The sequence below is a fragment of the Streptopelia decaocto genome (assembly GCF_964273445.1).
Source record: "Streptopelia decaocto genome assembly, chromosome: 2".
In the NCBI taxonomy this organism is placed as follows: Eukaryota; Metazoa; Chordata; class Aves; order Columbiformes; family Columbidae; genus Streptopelia; species Streptopelia decaocto.
This window is the reverse complement of record NC_138655.1, coordinates 49,137,870-49,164,278: the sequence shown is the minus strand read 5'-3', so window position 1 is coordinate 49,164,278 and position 26,409 is coordinate 49,137,870. Positions and strand designations below refer to the sequence as shown.

Below are 26,409 nucleotides of genomic sequence, written 5' to 3'. Positions count from 1 at the left end.
CATTTTTGTGATGACAATAAGGTTGTTACTTGGCATTTTCAGTGGCTGAGAAATCTGACAAAGATCTGACAGTATAAATCACAATTCCATAAGTGAATTCAAGACAGGTAACTATACCTTAAAACTGAGGGGAAATACAACTCTACTTAAATGACCTTAACTATGGAGTTGGTGATCGGTTTCTATATGCACCAAGCTCTTTGTACTAGTCTGCTCTAATTTGGGCCAAGTAGCATCATCTAAATTGAATTACAGAGTGAATGCCAGCTAGAAATAACTGCAACTGAACTATGAGGTGAAAACGTTTAGCCCTGGGGATTATAGGAGGTTTAAAAAAATAGATTCCTCTACTAACTGACTTAACGTCAACATAAACAGCCCTCCCTTCCCACTCCCAAAACAGTTCATAGAGGAGCCAGAAGCTCAGTCACCAGATGGTGGAGGTTTTTTTTAAGCCCACACATGCAAACAGCTCCAGAGAAAATTATAATATCCACGCTTTGAGTCCAGGACTAGTAACGGGAGAGCACCATGTCCTTCCTATTTCCTCCTTTTTTTTCTTCTGGTGCTTTCCCACCTCCTGTTTCTGCTGGGGAGGGAAGAACGCCGCAGCATGTGGGCTCAAGAAGGGCCTCTTCTCCCAGCCCAGAAAGTCTTCAGTGTGCTACTTCTCCTTCAGTCCCCCAACCATTGACTTTTCCTTTCTCTTCCTCTCTCCCTTCTAAAGTCCCTTTCTAAAAACATCCCCAACCCCTGCCTCTTCCTCTAGTTTACTCCCAAAGGTCAGTTTACAAAGCTAATTCCCCCTCCACTAAGAACATGCAAGGACATGACAATTAATCTCTTGGAACAGTTACAGGGACAACTTACTTTCCTAAGCAACTTACACATATACCAACATTACCTTTTGGAATCTAATTTTAGAACTGTTTGGGTGTCCTATCTGATCACACTTTACATTAAAGCTTTACTGTGGAGGCTTCAGCCCCCTCAGTTTTAACAACCACTCAAATAATGGATTCAGAGTTGGGTACAAATGAAGGGGTACAAATTTAGAGGCTAGAAAGGAGATCTTAAAGCAGATCTGCCACTTTAGAGAAGAGTTTCTATGCTGGCAGTAACATTTTCTGAAGAAAGATTTATGGAAGAAATTTTCACCCCCTCAATTGTGCCAAAAACTAAATCAGCTGGTTTGGCTGCCAGGCTGCAAGTGTAAAGGGGCAATCCAATTAAATTATAATTAAAAGAGTATAAAATTGGGTTGCTAACTGAAAGCAATAAAACCAGTAAGTCACTTACTGTCTAATAGTTTTACCCTAAAGAAAATGAAGAAAATCTGGACTAGTTACTGTCACTTACATTTAAAGTTCACTCTGACAGTACCAAGGAAGCCAATTACTGCAATGTTCCATACAAATCAGACATGCCACTGCAAAAGATCTGTTATTAAGCAGTTTCTGCAGAAGTTACATTTTGCAGGCTATCAAACAGTTAACTGCCCATTGCAAGACACAGCATCAGTATTTCACTCTCCCAAGAGAGGGAGGGTGGAGGACTGAAAATAAAATGGTACTTTTCATTCTTATTAAACAGCAAAGTGAAACTAGTTATTAAAATGGTATTTGCATTTTTTTTTGCAGTATTGAATTACATGTCTTTATACTCTTTAGGTTTTGTTTTGATAAATGATTTGAGTGATTTAAATCTTTACTTAAAACTTAAGTTTCAATATTATTTAACAGGAAATTGAAGGAAAAAAAAAAAATCAAAATTTATCTAAAGAAAACCACACCAACCTTTTTTTGGCATCCCCTAAAAGCACAGTGCTGTGACTAAAAAAAAAAAAAGCAACAACAGCTATAGGCTTGAGATACACCCTCCCCACAAAGTCTTTTATTGACTTTAAGGTTCCTCTGCACTATCATAATATAGAGCTAGTCAGAATTGCAGAAGGTGTACTGGAAACAAAATCCCTTTTGGAAAGTAAATAGCAAGTTTTACAGTAAGGTTCACTTCTGTGTGTTTCCAGATTTCCTAGCTGCCAATCACTAGCACAGCAATTAAACATTACTAGTATGCAAGGAAAAACTAAAACCAACAAACCACCACCAAAACAACAAAACCAAACTGATTTAAAACAATCTTCATCTCCAGTCCCCAAGTACTGAATTAAGTCCAATATTAAGCTTCTGCCAACAGTAGTGAGCTTGTCAGATGGACACGCATCCAGAGTCAAGAGGTGGTTCTAGCAGCCTCTACAGCCAAGTATTCAGTGAAGGGTGAGAGTTTACACCAGCAGCTCTTTTCAGGTAGTGGTGTGGAAATACTGTCTGTAACTACCCTGTGTCCTTGAGTGGCAAAACAGTTCTACAGTGTCAATGTGAGAACTAAGAAACCAAGCCAGTTCTATTTCTGTTATTTGACTGATTTCACCTGCAGAAAAGCAATGCCTGCAGAGATAGAGCTAGTACAACCCCTTCAGGCACTCTACTTAAAAACACAGGTATCACTGGAGAAATAGCCTTATTTGAAATAAGCATACTATTTATTTTTATTTTTTAAACACAAAACAGCTTTAAGCAATACCACCATTTTGTCACCTTGTCTTTTATTATTGACAAGAAATCTCCTGAAACCTCCTTGCAGTAATTTGGCTGTAAAGGCAGGGTGGTTCTGTTTGCTTGTTTTTGTTTTCCAGAACCACATACTCCATTTTTCCAAGCTTCACAAGAAATATATGGGCAGATTCACACTATTTCCAAAGCATAAATTTACTGAACAATATAACTGACCAACTGAGTGATAGGTTTTCAGAAAATGTAGACAGACTGCTGTTATGTATAATTCTGCCATACCCTGTTTTTCATTCACAAGATTTGGCCAATGATAAAGGTCCGAGGTTAATTATTCCATCCTCCTAACTAGTCCACCATCATTTTTTGAGATAGGACTTCAACTAAATCCATTTTCCTAAAACTTTTTCTTCCCCATCCTCTTTCTTCAGTGTCACAATGCAAAAACTGCAAGACTACAGAAGAAACATCTAGACTAGTTTTAGAAATGCTTATTAATACAAATTTTTAGGATATATGTATAAAGCAAGAAAGAGCATTAAATGACAAAGAAAACAACCACCTTCAGAAGCATACACATATCAGCCTATTAAACTGGACACAGACCAATATTTTTCAGTGGAATATCATCTGATTTTGTGAAGTTGCATTAGCCGAGTACCACACTATTTTATACAGTGACACAAATATATACATAGATAGACATATGGTAGTAAAATATCACAGCAAAATGATGCAGGTATCATCAGCTCTGGAAATACAGTCTGAGCATACCCAGGAAAATATCAGAAGAGTCATTTTATTGACAGCCTGCATAAAACACAGCTTGTGATAGAGCCGCAGCTTCTGTACCTCTAGTAGTGGTGACTGAGCTGAGAAAGAGACAGATGGCAATTCACATAGTACTGGGTTCAGCTCCTCACCCTCCAGCCATGGCACAGCTGTCATCTTTTTGACCCCTGCTGCTGGTCCCTGCAATTCCAGTTCTAAGCTCTCCACAGAGCTTCACAGGGACAGCAGCACAGAGAAGTGAGTCCAGCCTGAGGCCAGCTAAGCTCCCAGTGTTCAGCTGGTCAGGCTCCCTACATTACCCTTGTCAGGAGATATTCTTCACAAGAGCAACTACAGCTATCAATAAACTTGGGCTTGTGCTTGCACTGTTAAACAATGACAGTTCAGATCAGTCTTGCTCTCATCTCTAAAAAGAAAATACTATTATAGTGAAACTTCAGATTCATAAATGCTGATGTAAACTATGTAGGCTTTGTCTCACAGAAGTAAACAATCACTCAATCATTAACCTTACAGCTATAACCTGGTACACTGACACAGAACCACCAAGACTTCAGTATCTAGGTCAGTGCAACAATTTATTAAAAAAATTCCGCCAGCTTAAGCGGTTTAATATCCAAGTTCTGGTAACTGGTTTTATGTCTGGTTTAACCAAATGGGAATCTGCTTCCAACAGCTTCCAATAAACGTTTGAGTTCTTAAGGCTGTAAGCACTCAATTTTGAGTTTAAATAGCAGAGTTATTTTAGCAGTCATACCTCTATTTTATTTTTTAAAAGGAAAGCAACAGGCTATTTGCAGACACTCTTACTGTCTTTCCCAGCTATTAGAAGTCCTGCTAAGCACAAGAGTATGGTTTAAAAGTTAACTCCTTCACGGTGTATTCCTAGCAGAAAGTTCACATGCCTATTCCAAAATACCAAGAAGCTTATCTGTGTGTAACAAACACCAGTACCATTCCTTTCTGTACCTTCAGTTTCCAAGAAGTAGGTGGGAGACTAGTAACATGCACCAAACCACCTTTTTTTTTTCTTTTCTTTTTTAAAGCCTGAAGTCTTGAACTACATTGATGCAGTCTGTAACCAAGGCCTCTCTCTGTCCATCCTGAAGACATGTCAGCACAATACACAAAACACTTCCTTTGTTTAGTGCTGGATGCTTTTAATTTAAATTAAGGCCCAACAACAGTGGCACTTTTGTGGGGTAGGAAAGGGTCACACCACTATACGCCCAGCAAATCAATTATCTCAGCAACATGCTATTGGAGCTGCAAGTAAATCTTAAAAAACCGGAAAGCAAGAAAGGCACAGAACAAATACAGACACCTCAACAATATGTACAGCTACCTACCTTTAGTATTAAAATAGTAAATTAAAAGATAGCATATCTTAGCTCTACATTCTCCTAGACTGAGAGAAAAGAGACTTCGTAACACTGATTTAGCTGAATTTTACTTTCAAAAACACTCAACTTCAGTGTTAGGAATAAGAACACCCAAAACATGCAGACTTTCGGGTTGTGTAGGAAGGAAGGACCACCTCTTTCACGCAGCGTCCACCAGGGGATCTGAAGCCTGACTGCCAGAGCCTCAGAGCGCTGTGTACCAGTTGTGCTGTGCAGTGTGCTGAGCGCAGGGCAGCACCCTATGACATGGCCTCACCAGCGGCTCCGACTATTCAGAAGCAGGGTTTTGGTTTTCAAAATGAATGGTTTTGTCCAACTGCTACAGAAACACCATCTTACCAAAAAATATCACTGCTTACAGGATGTTTGCCACAAAGCATAGACCCAAGATGCAAGTTTTTCAGCGGGAAGTTAAAGACTAGTCCAACACCTGGCTGGAAATTAGAAAAACACTGCTACAATAGAACTGATGATTTTTTGTGGACATCTCCTGACATTTAGAAACATAATCCTCCTTTCTGTAATGAAGTAAATAGCAGTTAAGCCTGCCATTTGCTTCCCACTACATCTATTTATATGAAACTGTTAGTTTCCTGGGTCAGCAACTCCAACAGGACATACTGTCCTGAAAGACAGGACCTACAAAGCTCTGCATTGCAACACATTACACCATGGAAAACTACTCACAGGAAGCACTAAGAATCCAAAGCGAGGATTCTTTGTCTTCTTCTGTGATCTTCACAGCAAACGAAAACATGAGGCTAACAGTGCAAATCACAACCTCGATGCAGTTTGATATGTATACTGTTTGTCTGTTCTAACAGAGAAGCTCACATAGTTGCAATTTTGCTGATAGTACAATGCATCCCCTATTGCTAGCGCCTACATGCATAAGCCAGTTCTTTGTGGTGACCAGTTTAAACCAGTGCTGAGTAAATCTGTTATTATTTTACATGTAATATAGAATGAGAACTACACAGTTTGGAGTCAAGTGTTCCTCCACATCCTGAACAAAAACTGCCTTTTCATTTCATCATGGAAGAAATGTAAAGAGTATTAATATCTTCCCTGAGGCATATCTGTTTAGAAATAAAACAGTTCTATATATTTGGTTAGCTAACTTTGAAGCATGCTACTGCAGCACTAGTTCTACAGGACATGCTTCTATGAAAAACTGCTTTTAGATCTTTCCGCTACCCGGAGTAGGACTAAGTTGTTGATTAAGCTGCCACAGAAGTCAAAACTGAAACCAGTTGCTTTCACATGGAGTTCTCTTAGTTTTAACTACATTTGTTCTTCAATAGAGGAAGTTTTACAGAACAAAAAAAAAAAAAGGCTTGATTTTTACCTCTACTCATGGGACTCAACTCCCAGTAAGCATGCATTAGTATATGTATTATCCTGCTTTTCTTCTAACCTCACCCCCCCAAAAAAACAAAACAAAACAAAACACAGGGACAGTTTTAGTTTCAGTACATTTCTTTGCTAGCACACTTCAGGTATTTGAAGTACTAGAGAAAGGAACAAGTGCGTTATGACTACTCGTAGGACACATCAAACTGCAAGTGTGACAGCTCACATTAAAGCAAAACCAAAGTGTTCCCAAACAGATGCAATCCCTTTCATGAACACATCACTACATTCCTAAAGCCCTAATACATGTAAATATTTCATACAAAACTTTTGGAGTTCTTATCTGTTTACACTCAGGCCTTTCCACAGAGTCCCCCTGCTGACTTGCCACTCCCCATCACCCACAAGAGACTTGTGACAAACATCTTCTATTTTAATATACCTTAAGGCCTTGTATTGTAACTCATTTGCTGGAGTAAACCAGCTGTTGTAAACTTCATCATAGCCTTGGCTCACCCCAGTGTATAGAGCACTAATCCAAAAAAAAAAAAGTCATGCTTTACTTCAGCCATTGCTTCATGCTTAGGTTGCCTGCCTCTCTGAGCTATAAGCTTACTATTTACCCTGCTTGAGAGATCTATCAGATCTCTAGTTAAAAATAGAGTAGATAGCACTTGCCAGTGGCTTGAACTACTGCTAGTGCAACTACTGAAATGCAAAACAAGATGTGACCAGTTAATCAAGGAGGTAAGCTGAGCTCACTGATGATGGGTGAAGGGTTACTTACTGTATCACAAGATAGCATCAGTCTTCATCTCAGAAGTCTGGCCAGCTGACTCTACAGCTACAGCATCAGAGTACCACATCTTACAGAGATAATCAAATTCAGAAGAGGAAAAAAACCTCAGAAGGCTAACATTTTGCTTTCTTTCAGACTCATATGCAGGAAATATCACCAATAGAGTTCCTTTTTGTACAAATACTGAAAGACTCCCATACATACAAGCATATCAATACACACCAATTTGAAGTCATGGTAATCTATTCACTTGTATCCCAACTCAAAGCCTATAGAGGAAACCAAAGACTTTTAAAATCAAGTCATAAGACTTCCTCAATCACTCCCCAGATGAACACAAGTATTCATTGTTAGTCAACTTCAAACATTCACCTCAAAAAGTTCAAGAGGAGGAGTCTGCTTCTTCTGAGCACAGTGTTATAATATTTCCCTATACTTGAGTCATTAAAATAATAAAATTCTGCCAATGAAGGAAAGGACCAGATATTATCATAAAACTCAGAGAACACAGAACCACTGCTAGAAGCAAGAACCAAGCTATCATCCACAAAGAAGAAACTCAGACTTCAGCAGGATCAAGACAACAAGGCAGCAAGAGAACTGTTACTCAGCAGAAGTAACAGAGCTGGAGATGCTGAAAGCAGTCAGCACCCTTCTTCCAAATACAAATGTGTTATAAAAATTCAGAGTTCAAGACTGCCTGGATTAACAGTTTCTGAATTACCCATATGCCAAGGACAAACACTGTTTGCCTCCCACCTTTCCCTCCTAAGGCACTGACACTTCCTCCCCAACATGGAGCTCGCTGCCTTCCTTCCCCTCTCCTGTTTCCACATTTGGTTATGTCAAAGTCTGTTTATTCAGAGGCCAATGAAGCACCACGGTTTTAACCAGCAGAGAATGTTGCAGTTCTGAGCCAAGAAGCCATCTAGGAGTGCAAGAACAAACTGCTAAGGCTTCTGATTGCAGATTAGAAAGATGGTTTTGGCTTAAAAGCTTTGATTTAAGGCTTTTCTGTCAGAGAAACTACTTTCTTTAAAGTCATCCTGCACTGGTCAAGACTTAACAGAGCTTTTTCTGTTTCTAAAGTGAGACTTCATGGCAATTCCAAGTCTTCCTCTCAAAAATGGGCTTTTTTTGTGCTTTTTTTTTTTTTCCATTTTACTGAGATGACTTAACTGTAAACTGATAAATATCATGAAGCCTACTTCAGTTTGAGAGCTGCAGAAGTTGCCAGTTTCCAGAGTGCACTCTGTCCCTACTTGTGTTTGAGTATTATAATAATAATTAGGCAAATTTCAGGAGTTCAAACAAAAAGCCGCCTGATTTCATTGTTTCCTGTTAAGTATTGTTTCTGTGCCGAGTAAAGCTGAAATTAAATATGGCTGCTATTCATATTTGCCAATAGTTTATGCGAAAAAAAGCTGGGGCTGAATGACATCAGCAGTGATGTACATGTTTGGGAACCTTGTTTCAAGTTGCAGAGCTACAAGATTACCAGAAAAAAAACACACCCCGAAGATATTTTGCTGGCCTAGCAAGATTAAGCATCTATTTCCTCAGAGGCATATGCTACAAGTAACCTTACCCAAACTATGGGTCTCATTCAAGCAGAGGTATTATATCGATGACAACAGGACTACAACAGTACATTGCTGCATGTTTTCAGGTCTGGCAGACCTGAAAACATGCCAAGAAAAAGGTCTCTGAGAGACTCTGGGCATCTTTGAAGTTTGGTAGTCTCACACAGAGACCAGACTTTAAGATGTAAAGGTTCTCAAGAACACACAGGAAACACTTCCTTTTGATTCTTAAGGACCATTTTGAAAATACATCTTAAGGCAGTTTTGATCTAGCTACTTCCCTTGAGTATTTTTCAGTATACACCACTGGTTCCTTTGATCAACCCCTTTGTATTCCCCTCCCCCATACCTCTTCCCAGTCAGACCACAGCAAATGCAGGTATTAATGTTTTGTCTTTTGAAGCAATTGTCATGTTTTTGCTATGTTTTTGTTGGCTCTTAGTAGCCTACTAGTGCTGCTACACAACTGGACACACTGACTCAGAGTGAAACCAGCTTCCCATTAAAAAATTAACACATCTGAAGCTGGTTGTCCGTTCTACAAGCTCTGCATTTCAAATCTTGTTAATTATTTATGAAGAATAACTGTCAATTTTTTAACAAAACAAACACAGATGCTGCACAGTTCTTCATTTATAGAAAACTCAGATGTCTTATTTTTAAGTTTTTATTTCGAATGCTAACCAAACTAGTTTAAAATGAAGAAAGCTGAACTCCTACATAGGCCAGAAATCAACAGTGAGTTTCACACCACATTGCTTTCCGAGGTGGATTGTGTTTGGAGATCAGAACTCCCAGCATTCTCATTTGTTAGAGCTCAGAACAAGTTCTTAACTCTCCAATATTAAAGAACCAGACTTCAAAGACAGGCACAAATACAGAAATCCCACTTCTACTTCAGATTTTAGAAGGACTTGCAGCATTAAGAAGTTTGTCTCTCCTCAGGGAAGATCTTCCTCTGCGCTGCTGTTTTGACCTCACCCCTAGAGCAGGCAGCAGCCAGCGGACGTCAGCAGGGCCCTGGGTGGGCTGATAATACATTTCCTGAAATTAGAGTACGTCACAGGGAAGTTTGTCCTCCAGCAGACAGATAACTCTGCTTTGGGATGCGGAAAAGCAAACTGAAAGTTCACAACCTTAGAGCAAATTAGCAAGAAGACATTAGCATAGTGAGAATGAAATCTGAAATACTGCCTCCCAGTTCTTATTTTTGTTAGAAATAATTACCAGAATCTAAAAGCACTACAATTATCCCCAAATATGACACCTATTACTATATTACAAGGAGACACTACAGAGTACCACCATTGCCATGCAGAATGGCTAGATAAAGCAAATATTCTCACAGAATGGAACAGATCTTCTCTCCTTATGAATGATCTCAAACACTTTTGCCTTTATCTGGTGGGGTTTATCTTTCTCTATTGCAATAATTCAGTTTGTTACTCATTGCTACTCAGGTCCTTCTTGTGAAAAAGTAACTAAAGATGAATTGAGTAGATAAAACAAACCTGCTTCTCCCTGAGATACAGATTTAACACTGCAGCAAAGCTGTTTACTAATAATAAATAATCTATTATTATTCCCTGATATGCAATCCAGTAGCATCTATAGCTCAGAGGAAGAAGTGGCCCCAGCTTAAACTTCTAGTAAGCTCTTTATGAACTTCTCTGATAAAATCCACTGGCTGCTAGAATAAACTAGAAGGTAGATTTGATGAAAGTCTAAGTCCAAAGAATTGAAAGAATTCTTTCCACCCCAAGCTGAAGCAGGATCTGACAGCCTAGAGTGACATGTTGCTTTGTAGATATGATATCTTGTGCGGGAGCAAAGACAGTACCAAAAAACCACCGTCCATGTGTTATCAGCTGATCTGTGACACGTGGCCCATGGAAGTTTTTTTAAAAATACTATACTCGACCACCTCTTAAACACTGTGAGGATATGTGAGGGCTGCTCAGGCTGGAGGAGAGAGGGCTCAGGGCAGATCTCACCCAGCTATATAAATACCTGAAGGGAGAGTGACAAAAGGACAGAGCCAGGCTCTTGTCAGTGGTGCCCACTGACAGGACCAGAGGCAATGGGCACAAACTGAAACACTGGAAATTCCCTTCAGACATTAGAAAACACTTTTTTTTTACTGTGTGACTGAGCACTGGCACAAGTTGCTCAGAGACACTGAGGAGTCTCCATCCTTGGAGGCACTGAGTAGCCATCTGCACATAGTCCTGGGCAACCAGCTCTAAGTGGCCTTGCCTAAGCAGGGCAGTTGGACCAGGGGACCTCTAGATATCCCTTCCAACCTCATCCATTTTGTTATCCTGTGAGATTAGAGCTGGACAAGATACAGGTCAGACAAAACTAGATTTGTTATCCATAAGCACAGCTTGAAACCTTAGTTGCATCTATCTTAAAGGCTCAGACAGTTCATTTTCACCTCAATTTGATTTGTCTGACCTTGCAGCAAAGTGTTTCACTGGAACAATAGAAAATCCAAGTTGCATACATAGCACAGAATACTTCCACAATTAATAGTCTTGGTGGCATTTCCAGAAAGGTATAAACTACTGATATATATGGATTACCATATTACCTAGAGGACTAATACCATTATCTTGAAAAACTGAGATTATTCCCCACTACAATGATAAAATCCTCCTGTATGACCGTGCCCTATTAGTTCATGTTCATCAGTTTAAACTCTCCACATTCCTGCAGATGCCCTTCTACTATGGTAGATCCACACAAGGCCCAGAGGCTGATGCTCTGGACAACTAAACGGAATGTTTCCAGACAAGGCAAAGAATATTTTTGTTCTTCCGACATAGCTCTTGACTCAAAAAAAAAGATCCTGCAATAGCAACACTATTAAATTTCAAGATGAATACAAATCTGTATTTCTATTCAAGGGACAATGTATCTAAATGAGCTTATATTGTGGGAGCAGTGTAGCTTTGGCAGCACAAAACTCTCTGAAGGAGATGAAAAAGTTTATAGTCTGCTTCTGTGACTAAACTGTACTAAACTGTAGGTGTACCCCTACATTATAATGTATGCTGCAGACTTCCTTCAAATAAGCATGCTCTGAAGCCATTCTCAAAGTCTCCTACTGTACCTATGGATCCAAGAGTTATTGCACTGATGTCTAAGATTTAACACTAATAATGTAGCGATGACAAGTGTGAGAGGAGGGAAAACATTCCTATTCAAAACCAGTGACTAAGTCCATGTTTACCTTACAAGTGGTTTAACACAAAGCTATGCAAGCAAAGTAAGCACATCACAGGTGTCACTCCCAAATGCATTCTATAAAGACAAGATATTTAGATGAGGACTGTCCTTACACCAAAGCTAGATGTCCTCTTGTACTGGACTCCTCAGGATACTCACACAAATGGATACACTTTATTGGTAAGAGGCCCTCTATCTTTTTTGCAACAACATTCAGCTCAGCTCTTTACTATAAACGAAGCATAATTTGCTTCATGTGTGCATATGAGCTATTCTTATAAGACAGCACAGGCCTGCAATTCCCATTTGTACATAACAGTGAACACATTTATTTTTAAAGTATATTATTGATGCATTTAAAATGGGGGTGATGTTAAGAACAATATGAGCGCTCTGGAGAAAGAGGTTACTAACATTCCTTGATGACCAGGCCTGGCACATATCTTCAAGGAAAAAATATATTACCAGTGACATATTTTCCGTACATAAACACTTCCTAAACACAGCCCATTTACCAATTCTAGTGCTAACCTCAGTGACTCAGCATTATACAAACACTTTGCTGCACTGGACAGCACAGCAAGCAGAGATAACACACCATTGAATATTCATGTTAAAACCGAAAAAGCTTTTAAAGTCACTGGCAGTCTGGGAGGGGGGCAACAGGTACATGTTCAGTTCATGGGACAATGAAAATGAAAAAAAAAAATCTGACAAGAGGTCAAGTTCCACAATGGCTGACCTCTGTTACAAAAATGGCATCAGCTCTGAAGAATCATTGAATACAATGTAAAGAAAAAATGCAGTTTTGGTTGAAAAACCATGATTGTGGCCAGGTGAAGTAAAACCAAACAAACACAAAACCTAAAACCCCCACAAACACAAAACACACACATCTTCACACAAACACCAGTACTGTCTAATTGAGAAATCATCCATTTTATTCTTCATAGCTGGAAGACACCTATATTTCATGGAATCAGAAGTGACTAAAATACACCAACTAAAAATACAACAAAGAACAGCAGAAATGTTAAGTTTAGACTCAGCCAACAGAGGTGCACATGGACAGGCTACTAGCCCACAAAGCAAGAGATCCAAAATCCCTGTCATTTAAGGAAGCAAATTAAAACATACCAAAAATCCCACCACATTAACTTAAGATGATTTGACAACAGTTAAGTGACATAAAGCCTTAAATTACTTATGCTACTCAGACACAATGCCTTTAAAACAACCTCACACAAAACATATAGCAAATAAAAAGTTAAATATTGTATCTCCCTCAAAAGCACCTGTTAATATCCACTACTGAACAGGCTACATGAAATTTGTTTTTCATATGTGTAGAAATTATTTTTATTATTATTCTAAGAAACCAGCTTTTATCATCTTTACAACTACAAAATTATAAAAACCTTAAGTTTCAAGAAAGAAAGGTCAAGGAGAATACATCTCCAGAGACTTAGTAAATATGTGTGACTGCAGTCACCCAGTTCAGCATTCTGATATTTTACACAGCTGAGAGATATAACCAGACTACCCAGCCAGCCTGCCACTGCACTCAAGTGTCTCACACACTTGCACGCAAAATCCCAGCAAACATATAGTTAACAAGTATGGTGCTATGCACAGACGTTCAGCCTTAAATGCTGGTTTTTGCTGCTTCATGTTTTTCCTGAAATCTTACCAGTCCTTGGCTGACAATACACTGTCTGTGGACCTAGCAAGTTTTAGAACTCTGCTTTTCTTCCGTTCTTCCAAAACACATCAGATCCACATCAAACCAGAACACTGAAAACAAGATGATTGGCTTTACATGCCATTATGAAATCAAAGACACTAGGAAGGATAAAAGTGTGAACCATTATCACTCCAGTTTGTTTTCCATGCACGCCAGAGAGGAAAACAAACAATATCCTCATAGCAGTACGCAGTGAGGACACAAAGAAAATTACCATGTTCTGTATTTCCTTTTTCTTCCTCTCTATCAGCACACATAGACAAGAGAGCCATTTTTCAAATACACTCAGAGAAAACAGCGTTGCTAATTCCTATTTTAGAAGCTTACTATATAAAATACTATTCTATTAAACTTGATTGCTGCTTGATCTTTCCTTCCTGCAGCTTCAGCTAAGCCCCTTTTCTCCATGTTTTTGCATTACAAAAAGAAAATCCCCAAACAAGTCACAGACAAGACCTCAGAAGTAGACCTCAGAGTGGGGGTTGCAGAAGCCCAGGGAGAAGGGGGTATCATTTCAAACTAACATGTTTTTACATTGTGTTTCCCCAGAGGCCCACAAACAGATTCCAAGTTAGTTTATGCAAGGCTGCTTAACAACTGCTAAGAAAAAAGGGAATAACCAGAAGCCAAGCTTTTAAAGAGCATTAACCCAACTCTGAAAAGTGCAAGAACAGATTAGCAGAGTGCTGAGTGGAGAATGCCTTCAGACAAGTTGTGTGACGCCCTTTCGCATGGGCTCATAGAGCTACAAGTCAGCAAGCTTCTTCCCTGTCACCAGAAATTAATATGTCACTTTGCCAATAGATTCTATTCAAACGTATCACTAGCTAAAAGGAAAAAGGTTAACTTTTGAAGTGCACACTCTTAAGGAAAAAAAAAAAAAGGTAAGGATCCTGCTGTACTACAAAAACATAGGAGGACTTATCTTTTGTGCTATAATAACATTCAGGCATCCTTCTGTTAGCCAGGACCGTCTGCCACCCAGAAGCCTTTCATATACAGCACTCGACCAACGATCTTATCAACAGCTTCAAATTGTAAACATACTTTCAACACACGTTTATAAAATAAAAGAAGCAGTATTATTTACTTATCTTTTCCCTGAATGGAGTCCCAGTATTTGTTATTTTAACAAGCTTCCGTCTGGGCTGCTGCTTAGCTTCTCTGCCCACTCTGGTGACCTATTCAGTCTTGGCTGCTCTAGGAAAGTCTCTAAAAAAGAGTTCCCTTCTCTACCTCCCCTATCACCTAGGTACTTTGGACTCACTAAACTGTTCCCTTTACATACTAATGATGAGGATGCTGTCTTCACAGACCTGTAGGTAGCTTTCTATCTCTAAGGCTGCAGTACATTGGCAGAAACAAAATGCTTCCACAGGAAGAACACTACACCATCTGCAAACATTTCATTATCAAGCTCCTCTGATTTGTACATCTCATTTAGAGCTTTAGTACAGATGAAAGACAGGTACATGTACAGTACTCAAAAATCAGTAGAGCAAGAATCATGATGGCATGACTAGAACTGCTGATATTCTAGCAGAAGAAACAACGTGCCAAATGACTTTCCTGCCAGTAACTTTGTTCCCTTACATGCCATTCCTGCACATCATTCCACAACACGTTATAGTCCATGCTCTTCCACGAAACATATCAGTCTTCACCTGGGCATCTGTTTGAGCCTAGAGAACCCTCCAATTAACTTGTTACCTTCAAACAAAATTCAAGCTGCACTAGGTTATTTCTAGTACATTTCTACTCATTTAGAGGGAAAAAACAGGGCAAGTCAGAAACTCATACAAGCAATAAACGTTTTATTGATACAGAACACACCTCCAGTGTCTCAACACCAGACACTTCTTGCTGTGTCCAGTTTAACTATCAGCTGTCTGAAAACTGCCCTCCCTTCCTCAGGTTTATAGGCTGAACAGAGCTTCAGCTGTTTGGGGCATTGCCTACAGGCCTTGACACACTGAGGTCTTGCTTTGATTTCCACTACTTCAGTACGAGCTGCAGAACAGAACAGACAACAGAATTGCCCTGTTGTGCTCCAGTGATGGAAAGTAAAAAAAAAAAAAAAAACCACCACCACAACAAAAAACAACTGGCTGTCACCTGTTTCAAAGTAGGAAGAGGGGAAAAAAAAAAAAAAAAGAAAAAAAAAGAGAAACACAGGCACTAGTTTCACAGCTTGAGGGACTAAGGACTCTATGGTTCTAGCACCAGTATAACAGCCAGGCAAGACATATTCCCCTCCCCAGCCCTAACGCAGAAATCATAAAAATAACCTCTTTCTTAGCTTCCCTGATATTAGTTAGGTCCCTCACCCCCTCTCTGTCTCTCTCTCCCCCACACCAAAGGCTCCAAAGTCCTGAACGAGGTTAATGTAACTGACTATATCGCCCAGTGGCTGAAAAGGGCTATTGATGGACTCTAGGAGAAGACGGATGTGCTCAGCATATCCACATCAATAAGTTATCCCTGGACTGCAGAGTGTCATCACTGCTCTTCTCACCTCCACCCCCACAAGGAAATGGACAAGAAGAAGTCTCACTAAGGAGTCACTTGGACAGAGCTTAGAGGCACCTTCTTCATTCATAGTCCAGCAAGGTAGTAGGTCTAAGTGGTAAAAGCCATGCTCGTACATATCTCCCTGACCACAAAATAGACATATATTAAATACAGATAATTGTATCCCAAAGAGCATGCATGAATTCATTCATAAGACACACATAGGCATAATCTAACCTTTGGAAATTCAATCACGTTTCCAAGAAATAGGAAAAAAACTAAAGGCAACACACTTCTGGAGATTAGTATTTGTTAGTTGGACTGTGTGCCCATTTTTATTTACAGTATGTCAGTTATACATGCAAGAAATAGCATGTTACCCCATGGTAAAGATAACTAAAATCCAAGGACTACGACCCATAGTATTTTGACCTTAAAGTTTCTGTAAAAGTGACAAGCTTAATTTGTTATGACAAATTCTACCTAGCTGAGTATACAGATCATTTAAACCAAGAAATGAAGAAATCTTTTCTTGAATCCTTTATTCATCAACTAAGGTTTTTAATCAGCTTGTAAACAAATTCCCTTTTCAAAAAAAAAAAAGCCAATCCCCATGCTAGAAAGAATGACAACATCTACAAAGATCAAAACCACAAACAGACTAGAAGTGAAGTCTGCTTACAGCTGCCATTTGTTCTAAAGTCATGCAATAAAAGCTCTTAATTTACTGCTAAATATAACCTCTGATAGCAAAAGTGAAACTCAAGTCAAGATACTCATTAGCACACTTGATCTAGCACTGGTTAATGAAGAAGCAATCTCAAAGAAAAATAAAGCCTATTTCTTTAAAGAACGCCTTTCCTATCAGTTTCATACAGCCTAAGTGCATGTAGCTCAAGTACTGGAAATAAATTCCAAACTCACCTAGAAAAACTAGCATAGATAATTGTGTGCAAATAACCTTAAGTTAAACTTCTCCTACAACTACACAAAATTACCATAGAATACAAAAATACTAGCGTCAAACTGCTTTTGGAACGCAGGTTCTGGTATCTGCTACAAATAGTACAAGGGAAGTCCTGCTTTGAAACAATACTTACTAACCTTGTGCCAAAGTCACTGCAGAAAACGTTTCAAGTTGCACGAGCTCCGACACAAACGCCTCAAAAAACCACTCAGATTAAAGCAATCACATTATCTTCAGTGTTCCCCTCACATGTTTTAATAGTTCCACGAAAAGTATCTGTTCTCACCTCTGTCTTCTCCGCTTGACACAGAAGGGTTCATCCCAATGTCAAGAAGGAGAAAAAAAACCAGAAAAACAAAACCAGACCCGAACCCAAGTCACCACGCACGGTACATACCGCGGAACACGATCTGGCAGTCGCTCCGAGACCTCGCCCCAAGCAGCGGCGCAAGCGGCGCCGGGTTGCAGCGGCGGCCGCGGCGGCTCCGGGCGGCGCAGCGGGCAGCCCCTCACCTTGCACCGCGCCGCGGGCTCGGGCGGGCGCCCCGGCGCAGCGCGGCGCACGGCAGGGCGGGGGAGCGGCGCCCGCCCCGCGGAGCCTGCGCCCCGCTCCGCGCCCCGGCGCAGCGCGGCGCCAGGGCCAGCGGATCGCTCCGAGCGCGGAGGAAACCCACCCAAAGTAGCTGCTCAGCGGCCAGCTCCCAGCCCGGCTACAGATGGTCTGACGGGCCGAGCGCTCCCGCCCCTGCCCCGCCCCCGTCCCGCCGCCGGGGCAGGGGCTGCCTGCCCGCCGCTCACGGGCTGCGGCTCCCCGGGCGGGAGCTGGGCGGGGCGGCCCAGCCTGAGCCGCAGGGGAAGCGGGTCTCAGAGCCCGCCAGCGCCTCCCCGCACGGAGCCCCGCCGCAGTGGGTTATTTTTGGAAGCTCCCCCACCCACCCCAACCCCCGCTCACCTCTATGGCGTCACAGCAGCTCCCGCCGTGCGGAGCGGTGAGGTCACGGCTCCTCCGGCACGGGTGGCGGGGCAGCGCGGTGCGGCGGGGTCCCCCTCCCGGAGCCGGCACCGCAGCGGCCACGCCGGCCCCCCGGGCGAGGCACCGGGCCACTCTAAAGCGTCACCACCGCCGCTACCGAGCCCTGCACGGCGGCACCGGGGGCGAGGCCGCGGACAGATGGAGCATTTGGATATGACGCTCCTGCACCATTTCTAACGCAAGTAGAAAACAGTTGGACCTTGGTATCTTTTTAGTTCTGTGTTAGCAGTTTAATTTCCATACTGCACAATTACACTACAGTTTACACGGCACAGAGATGGGCAATGCCAAACAAAAAGTCCGCTCTAAAAGGCAAAAAGTTGGCAGACCCTCCTCGTTAGTCAAGCAGCAGCTCCTGGTATGCTGACAATTTAAGTCCGAGGGGAAAAAGAATTCTCCTTAAAGAGGCAAGATAAAAAGGTACTGAGCTTGAGAACCATTTCTTCAGAGAAAACCAGATTTCACGGGACACACACAATACAGTTGAAAGGTCCCATGGAGTAATTAATTCCTCTCTACTCGGAGGAAGGTCTACCAAGGAGTCCCTGTAGGACAAGCTGCAGTCAAACAGTCCCACTGACACAAGACCTGGACACAACAGGATGGGCAGGAAAGCAACTCTTCAACAGCAGTTGTAGAGTTATCCTTCCTAGACACAGCTTTTAACTTAACAACAGCCAGTTATCCCCAGAGCAGAGCATTCATGGCAGTTGTTCCCAAATGTTTACAACACTTAAGCCTCAACTTCATTATTGAGATGATGATCAGAAGAGAAACAAATACTAATATTTTTTTTTTTTAATTTTCAGTGATTTGGACAAGTGTTTTTATATTAGAGCTTGATATTTGGAGTTATGCTTTACTACATGGTTTAGTGACAGTGTTCGGTTACTGGTTGGACTCTATTATCTGGAGGGTCTCTTCCAACCAAAATGATTCTGTAGTTCTATTCAATATACGTGGAAGGAATATTGAAACATTTAATTGAGGTCCTATCACTTGCTAATGCAGAACCCAATACATTGCTTTTGCAATGCTAAACAGAACTGCAGTCTAGAAATCAACACTGAAAGGCAAAGAACAGGGACCTGTTATTAAAACCAAATGCTATGGGTTTAAGAACAATAATTCTCAGAGAACATAACTTTTTCAAAAGGTTCACATCTTAGGAAGAGATTGCTGCTGTAATTTCCCTTCTGAGTTTATGGCATCTTTAAGAGATTGCATCATATTCTGGAATTGCAATAGCTTGAAATTTAAAAATACTAAGACACAACACTCTCCAGGATCCCATCTTCTCCCTGTCATGACTGATTGATCTCACCAGCTACAGTGGAAATTCAACTTCACACCTCAGCCCATCCCTCTGTGCCCAAACCTATGTGCTTCCAGATCAAAAGAAGGCCTCTGTAACACCTACTGAGACTGTTCAAGTTCAAGTAAGGTGAAATTACAATTTCACCATATGTTTTGCCATACTCCACTCTGGAAAGCTATTTTAGTCTGGCTTGAAGCAAGATGCCAACACAATTAAGAAGTACTAACTAACACTGTACACCCACTGTTGTAACAATTTCCCCCTCATCCACAAGTGGAACTGGCAACTTTAATATTAGATTTTCTTATAGAAAAAACTCAAAGTAAAAAAACCCAATGCTTGTTCCACTCTGCTAGAGCTTGACTCAAGTAAGTCTAGAAGCCTTGTGACAAGAGATAAAAAGGCTTGGAAAGGAATGAAAAAAAAATCTTAAACCAAACCTAAACAATGGAGCCAGTGTTTGCAGCTCACTGTTAACTGGAAGACTACCAGCACCAACACAAACCTCATTTTTAAACACAGCTTACTGATGACAAGAGCCTAACTGAGGGATTACTGTCACCACAATACTGGAAGAAAACTCTAGTACCATGGAATAAATTTATCTTCTAGAGGGGAGAAAAGCAACAGATCTCCTACACCAGGAATTCATGAGTTTGACACATATTCCCTAATTGAAGCATTTGCATGATGTTTAACACCATACAAGATACTTGTCACTAGGAAAACCAGAAGTTCAAGAGAGAGCATTCGCACACCCACTAAGCACATGGTCTAAAAAACAAATTCAGAAGCAATAGTGTTGAACACTTCAGTTAGCCAGTGCAAAAAACACACCTCAATATTTTAACTCTCAAATCAGCAAAGCAACTGCTTTATAGAATTCAAGCATTCAATTTGAACATTACAAGCAGTAGTTTGTAAGCAAAATATAGATCTCTTCTGAACACTCAAACATTAAGACATCCTTCTGTAGAGGGATTTAGCTACTTTTTCTCTAGAAGCATGAGTTTTCATCAGACATTCAGCATGCAAAAGGACAGTTTACCAACAATATGAAGTTCCATGGGCGTATTTATTTTTGTAACAGGTAAGCATATAACTAGCAAAATATATTAAGCTATTCAGACCCTTTATAGACCCATACAGCATATGACATACCCCTTCCTGCTTTGTGAATAGGTTGAGGCAGTCAGCCAGGGCCTCACATGTTTCCTGGGATACTTCAGAGACCACATTGACTTTTTGCAGGAGGGGAGGAGATATTCCTGAAAGCACAAATGATTAGTAGCATTAAGAGGACATTGTATGCTACAGGATTCTTTTAATTATTTTTTTCTCTAAGTAATACAGACATCCATATTCCACAGGAAGGCTGCTGCATGGTAAGATTTGTGTGTGAAAAGGGCAAGCAAAAGTAACACCGAAGGAATGTAAGTTATTTTGCATCCTTTCCCTAATACTGGTATAAATGGCACACTGAATGGATCAAGTTTTTCTTTCAGCAAGGCTTAAAAGGCAGATGTAGTAAGCTATGGCAGCAAGACACTGGAAAAGTGAGCACCAACAATCTCCTTTTAACCATTTTCTAGATCTAAAAGCATAAAGAGTTGCCAGGTGACAGAACTGAAATAAAAGGCATACTGCACTAGTTTAATTTGAGTTCAAGTGAGAAATGTAGCCTTTTTTTTTTTTGCCTTCTGCTATGGTATTATATAGAAGAGAAAAAGCTTATCACAGTGCAGCTGGAGGTTTAGGTTTGAAAAATAGATGAGGAGTTCCAAGACTCATCTTCTGGACAAGTAGTACAGCTTGCAGAGCAATGCCACCTCACATCCTGATTTCTGTGACCATTTATAGAAGGGGCTACCTGTCTAGAACCAGCAGGAAACTATAAAACCTCATAAATCTGGTAGAAATTATTTAATATTTGAGTTTATCTTTGAAGTTTTGCAATGTGCAGCAATTCCTCAGAAGTCAAGAAAGCCATTCTCTCAGGAAACATACTTGTTGCAATTAAAGTGTTAATTTAGTGGCTACAGACTCCAGTACCAGCTGTCACCATTTAGTAAGACAGGTGATTCAGGTTGGTGTCACAGCCATAAAGATTAAGAGGTCTAGCAGTGACAGTTCTTGAAGTTATTTTGCAACTTATATTGCTTGCGCAGGACACAAGATACAGTACATATCCACACATTAATTGTTGTCTTTGATAACAAAGCTCACTACTGACTGGAATTAGGAGCCTCTATGTACAGCAGCTATCAACTGGTTCCTCTAGAAAGAGGGGCAGCATACTGAGTGCAGGAGCCATCTTTATTTGTAATAAATAACATGCATAAATCCCAAAGATGCCTGGATTTAGAATGGCATGTTGAGACAATTAGGGAGAGAATTTTAAATATCAGGTCCCAATACAGTAGTTTTTATATTACTCAAAGTTTTAGGAGAAGTTCCACATGGAAGGACTTTTACCTCAAATTCTCATTCTTCTGGAAGACTGAAATACTTTTAAGATACCACATCAAGCCAACATGAGAACTGGGAGAGCTGCACAAGTTTTCTCTGAGACCTACAGAGGTTACACATGAACCTGGAAACAATTCCCTGATGCACCGAGTTACAAACATTCATTGGGAAGAAAACAGGAACTTATTACTGCTGTCGGCCAAGATTAGCAGTTTTTAGTAAACAGATAGTATGCGGTTTTGCTTTACTATGGATTTTAGTTACTTGAGTTCTGTACTTGGAAAAAAGTAAATGTCCTCGCTGGTTCTTCAGGTCAGCAATATGTGGACAGAGAAACTGCCTATACATCTAGTAAGGGAAGTTATCCACCTCATACTCATTTTCAAACTGTTTTTTGTTAAGAATTCATCTTTTTATATTATTAATTACAAAGGCTTCCCAATAAAACACTCATACATATTATGAAACCTTACTTTTCTTTATCAACTAAAAATTCAGTTAGTGCAAGATAGGTTAACATCACACAGTAACCTATTTAGATTCTCTTAGGAAGGCACAGGGATGAAAGAGGAAGAACGTTTTTCCTCCCAAAACCGCTATTCTATTACAGACTGTGGATTTGTACAGATAAACAACTTGTTCTCTAGTTTAAGCTTCATAAATTTTAGTCACAATATGTAACTAGGACTCAGGTTCAAAGGAGCAACAGTTAAATGTTCTTATAGAGCTCCTTTGCGTGTTTAACAGGTGAGTAACTTCTATACATGTTTAAGGCATTAAATGAATCATAGAATCATGGAATGTCCTGAGTTGGAAGCCCACAAGAAAGCCCCAGCTCCTGAAATGAAATGAAACAAGGTCTATTCTCTAACAGCTTGATGCCTGTGCTATATTTGGCAGTTATTCTGCAAAAATCCAGGTACACTAGTTTAAGAGTTATTATTTAAAATGAAACCAGAGAAGTTCAAATCTGGCATGAACCTCATGGCAGAAGTATATGGAATATATGCCATCACACCATGCCTCCAGTTCCCTGTATAGTTTTGCAATTTCAATTGACATTCTCTTTATCATGCCTCAGCTTTCATTGTGCTTCTACTTAATATGAGATTTTGAGGGGAAAGCTAGAGTAAGATGATAGCCAGCTCTTTACACCTGTCAGGGAACACTTATACTCTGCAAGAAGCTACCAACTACAGATTTTTTTTCAAACATTGAAAGAGAACACCTACATTATATTCCTGTGATACTGCTCAGTAAGCACCATATCTAAAGACAGTTTTACTACATTTACAGCCACTAATAAAATCTCTTTCAATCAATGCAGTTATTATATTAGTTTTTTCTCCAAATCTGAAGTCTTAGCTCTTAGCAATTATTACAACATCACTTTATTTGAATATTTTTCAGTAAGGAAAACAGTCCTATGTTTTCAAGCTCCTGAAAATTTAATTTCAGTGAAATTGAAGCATGTGCTGCTTAAACAAAAAAGTTAGTTGCCTGGTAACAAACTGCATTTTAGAAGAGTAAGTTTTACCTTTTGTAGCATCCAAAGATTTAACCATTGCAAGAAAGTCTGAAATCTCTTTACTGAGTCTTTGTTGGCATGCTTGTGCTTTCTGAAAAACAGAAAAAATAGCTAGTTCAGAAGTGCCTTGTTTTCAGGAAAGTTTTCAGGAAATCTTTAAATCTGGAGAACATTAAACCTTAACACAGATTCCCAGTGACTGATAGATTTAAAATGAAAGAAATTACTTGAAGTACCTTCAAAGACACAGAAGCAAACATAAGATTAATATACATTACACTGCTGACTGGCTTTTGTTTAAATTAGCACAGCAAACCAAACCCCAAAGCTATGTTGTATGTACTGCTTTTGAATTTCCCCCCCCCTTTTCTTATTAAAAAGTTTGAAAACCCAAAAGAGCCATTGCTCATTCTTTGACAAATCTAAGGCCAAAATAAGCAAATACATAGGTTAAGTAATGTATGGCAAGTACAGCAACATACAGGAACCCACCCCAAAATCACATTCCAAGCCTGTATTTGAACTTGGAGTCAGTTATCTGCTAGATAATACCATCTTCTTCTGTAAGCTGCTGGGAACTGCCAGCACCATTTTTCCTCCCAGCCCTGTTCTGCTTTGGTCTACTTTGAGTTCTCGTACCAAAAGGTACACTACAAGACACATGAAGTTCAGTCACATGAAGATTTTTGCACTGCAGCATCAACTTTCCCATAGAGTAAAAAGTTTTAGAAGTATATCTGTGGCAAAAAGTAAGACTCACAGGCGGAATGCTAGATTTATCAAGGAAGACTACTTTCCATTGGAGGTCTGAACAATCACTCTACAGCGCATCTAGCATGACCTGAGGCGTTAAAGGATAATTTCTAAGCCACTGCACTGCCTATTTTAGAGAGGCAGAGCTTGCCGAAGGTTAGCTTAGTTACCCTTGTGGTGTTACCCAGTACAGTACACAAGGCTCCCTCTCGTGGCTGAAGGTCTTAAGCAACTTTCTACCTTGCAGCAGCGCCTGGTAAAACTGAAACACACAACCCTTTAGCTATGACAAACGTGCCATTTTATGGTGACAGTCCAAACAGGAATACACAACAGTAAGCAGTGCAAATACAAGCATCATTTATGCATCTGTGGAAAGAATCATTACTTTTAGCCAAAGTTCACTAAAGTATTTAAATACAAAATAGTACTAATCTGCAACTGCATAGATGTGTGAGCCAAATAAGTGCTCAGTACATACTTTCAGAGTATCCTGTAGGTCTGTAACAGACACCGTATCATCTTCCTCATCATCACTACTCAACTGTTCCTGTGTGCAGTAATGAGTGCTATATGCAGAGTGGTCTTCTATTGCTTCCAGCCAACTCTGAATAGAAAACACGAGAGTTAATACACATTTCAAAGGTCATCCCCAGAAGGTAACAGCACACATAAAAAAAGAACAAATTAAAATTTTCTATTCATGTAATTAAGATATTCCTTAGTAAAATTACACACCTTAATGAGCAGAAAATAGATTGTTAAAATTATAACATATACAGGATGAGATAATCTGTGGTCAGAGTGCTATCTAGGACTTAATTGATGAACTGATGAAACTTTAAGGATAAATGCCACTCACACCCCTCAGTCTATCCAAGGTCACATAAGAAAATACTGTAGAAAAATGTATTTTGCATCTTTGGGTTTCTGTTCAGACAGCAAGGTCCTTGCAACAAAGCCTGCCTTCTTATGCATGACAAGCTCTGTGTACAAAATCTCAAGCACTATCTTAATTAAGAGGTAGATTCTTCTCCTGTTCCTAGAATCACAGAGGGGCTGAGGTTGGAAGGGATTTCTGGAGGTCCACTGGTTCAAACCCCTCTGCTCAATTAGGGACAACTAGAGCTGGTTGCCCAGGACAATGTCCAAATAGCTTCTGAACATCTCCAAGGAAGGGGACTCCACAGCCTCTTTGGGTAACCTGTTCACATTTTTTATTATGTTTAGAGGGAATCTCCTGTGTTTCAGTTTGTGCCTACTGTCACCAGGCATCACTGAAGAGAGCCTGATTCTGTTCTCTTCGCCCCCTTCCTTCAGGTATTTACATACATTGACAAGATCCCTCTGAGCCTTCTCCAGGCTGAACAGTCACAGGTCTCTCAGCCTTTACTAGTATTAGAAACGTTCCGGTCCCTTTAATCATTTTAGCTGCCCTTTGTTGGGCTCTCTTCCGCATGTCTGCTTATCACTCATAGTGGGAAGTCCAGAACTGGACACAGTACTCCAGTTGCCTCCACCCCTCCCTCTCTAGTTAGTACACCTATAGAAGTACAATAGTAACTACAATACAAATAGCCCTAAAAAAAAAAAAAGCTATTCTCTTGCTTCAGATCCACCTTTTAAGAAAATATAATTTATGAGGTCATCTTAGAGAACGGCTAAGAGTAGAATGTACCATTAAACATTCTTTTGCTCAGAATAATGAACTATGAAAGAAAGTGCAACAGAAGGAAGTTGCAACAGAAATTTACTCCATGGAGAAGTTAAACAGGAAGTTAAACTACAGGGCAAAATACAGACACAGAGCTGGAAAACAAGGTGGCACTAATTCTAAAGAAGAGAATGACAACCTGTCCATTTTTTACTATTCAGTGTCTAGTTCTGCTGAAAGATTCAATATATGCACTTTTGTTACCAAGTCTTTACGATCAAGATACTGGACTCCCTACAAATGCATCCATAGCAAGTGGAATGCAAATTACTAATTATAGAAGTTATTACATTTTAAAACCTTTGATAGTCACTATTACCTCTCTAGTTTGAGAAGGAAGGCTATTTTTAGGAATCTTGAAACGATGAACAGTGTCATCAAAACATCTGACAGAAAAGAAGCAGCTGTCTGTAGATTTTACCTAAAGCAATGTGATGAAAAGACAAAATTAGTATAATGAATCTGTAATAAAAGACAAAACTGTTAAGAGTAAGCAATTACTCTTAACTCAGAAGTTTTTGTCTCAGTTTTAAGGTGAAATAACTATAGTTTACAAAGTGTGCTGTCTTGCACTTAACATCATGAATGAGAATATAGAGGTTCTTTATGTCAAAATATTATATTTGCATTTATCGGTA

The 26,409-nt window shown here is 40.0% G+C and overlaps 1 protein-coding gene across 5 annotated transcripts in view; it reads right to left on the bottom strand.

Annotated features, from left to right (window-relative positions):
• The window catches only part of OSBPL1A (oxysterol binding protein like 1A), a 76,494-nt gene that overhangs the window by 28,522 nt on the left and 21,563 nt on the right, over positions 1-26,409 (bottom strand). For 3 of the 5 annotated variants that reach the window (XM_082045938.1, XM_082045937.1, XM_082045936.1), the window contains exons 12-15: positions 26,091-26,192; positions 24,539-24,664; positions 23,314-23,395; positions 20,469-20,575 (exon numbers count right to left, since the gene is read on the bottom strand). In XM_082045938.1, coding sequence (XP_081902064.1) covers positions 20,469-20,575; positions 23,314-23,395; positions 24,539-24,664; positions 26,091-26,192 — 417 coding nt within the window. Of the gene's footprint in view, positions 1-17,353; positions 17,616-20,468; positions 20,576-23,313; positions 23,396-24,538; positions 24,665-26,090; positions 26,193-26,409 lie in introns of those variants that run through there. The other 2 variants (XM_082045939.1, XM_082045940.1) reach the window with 2 other exon arrangements.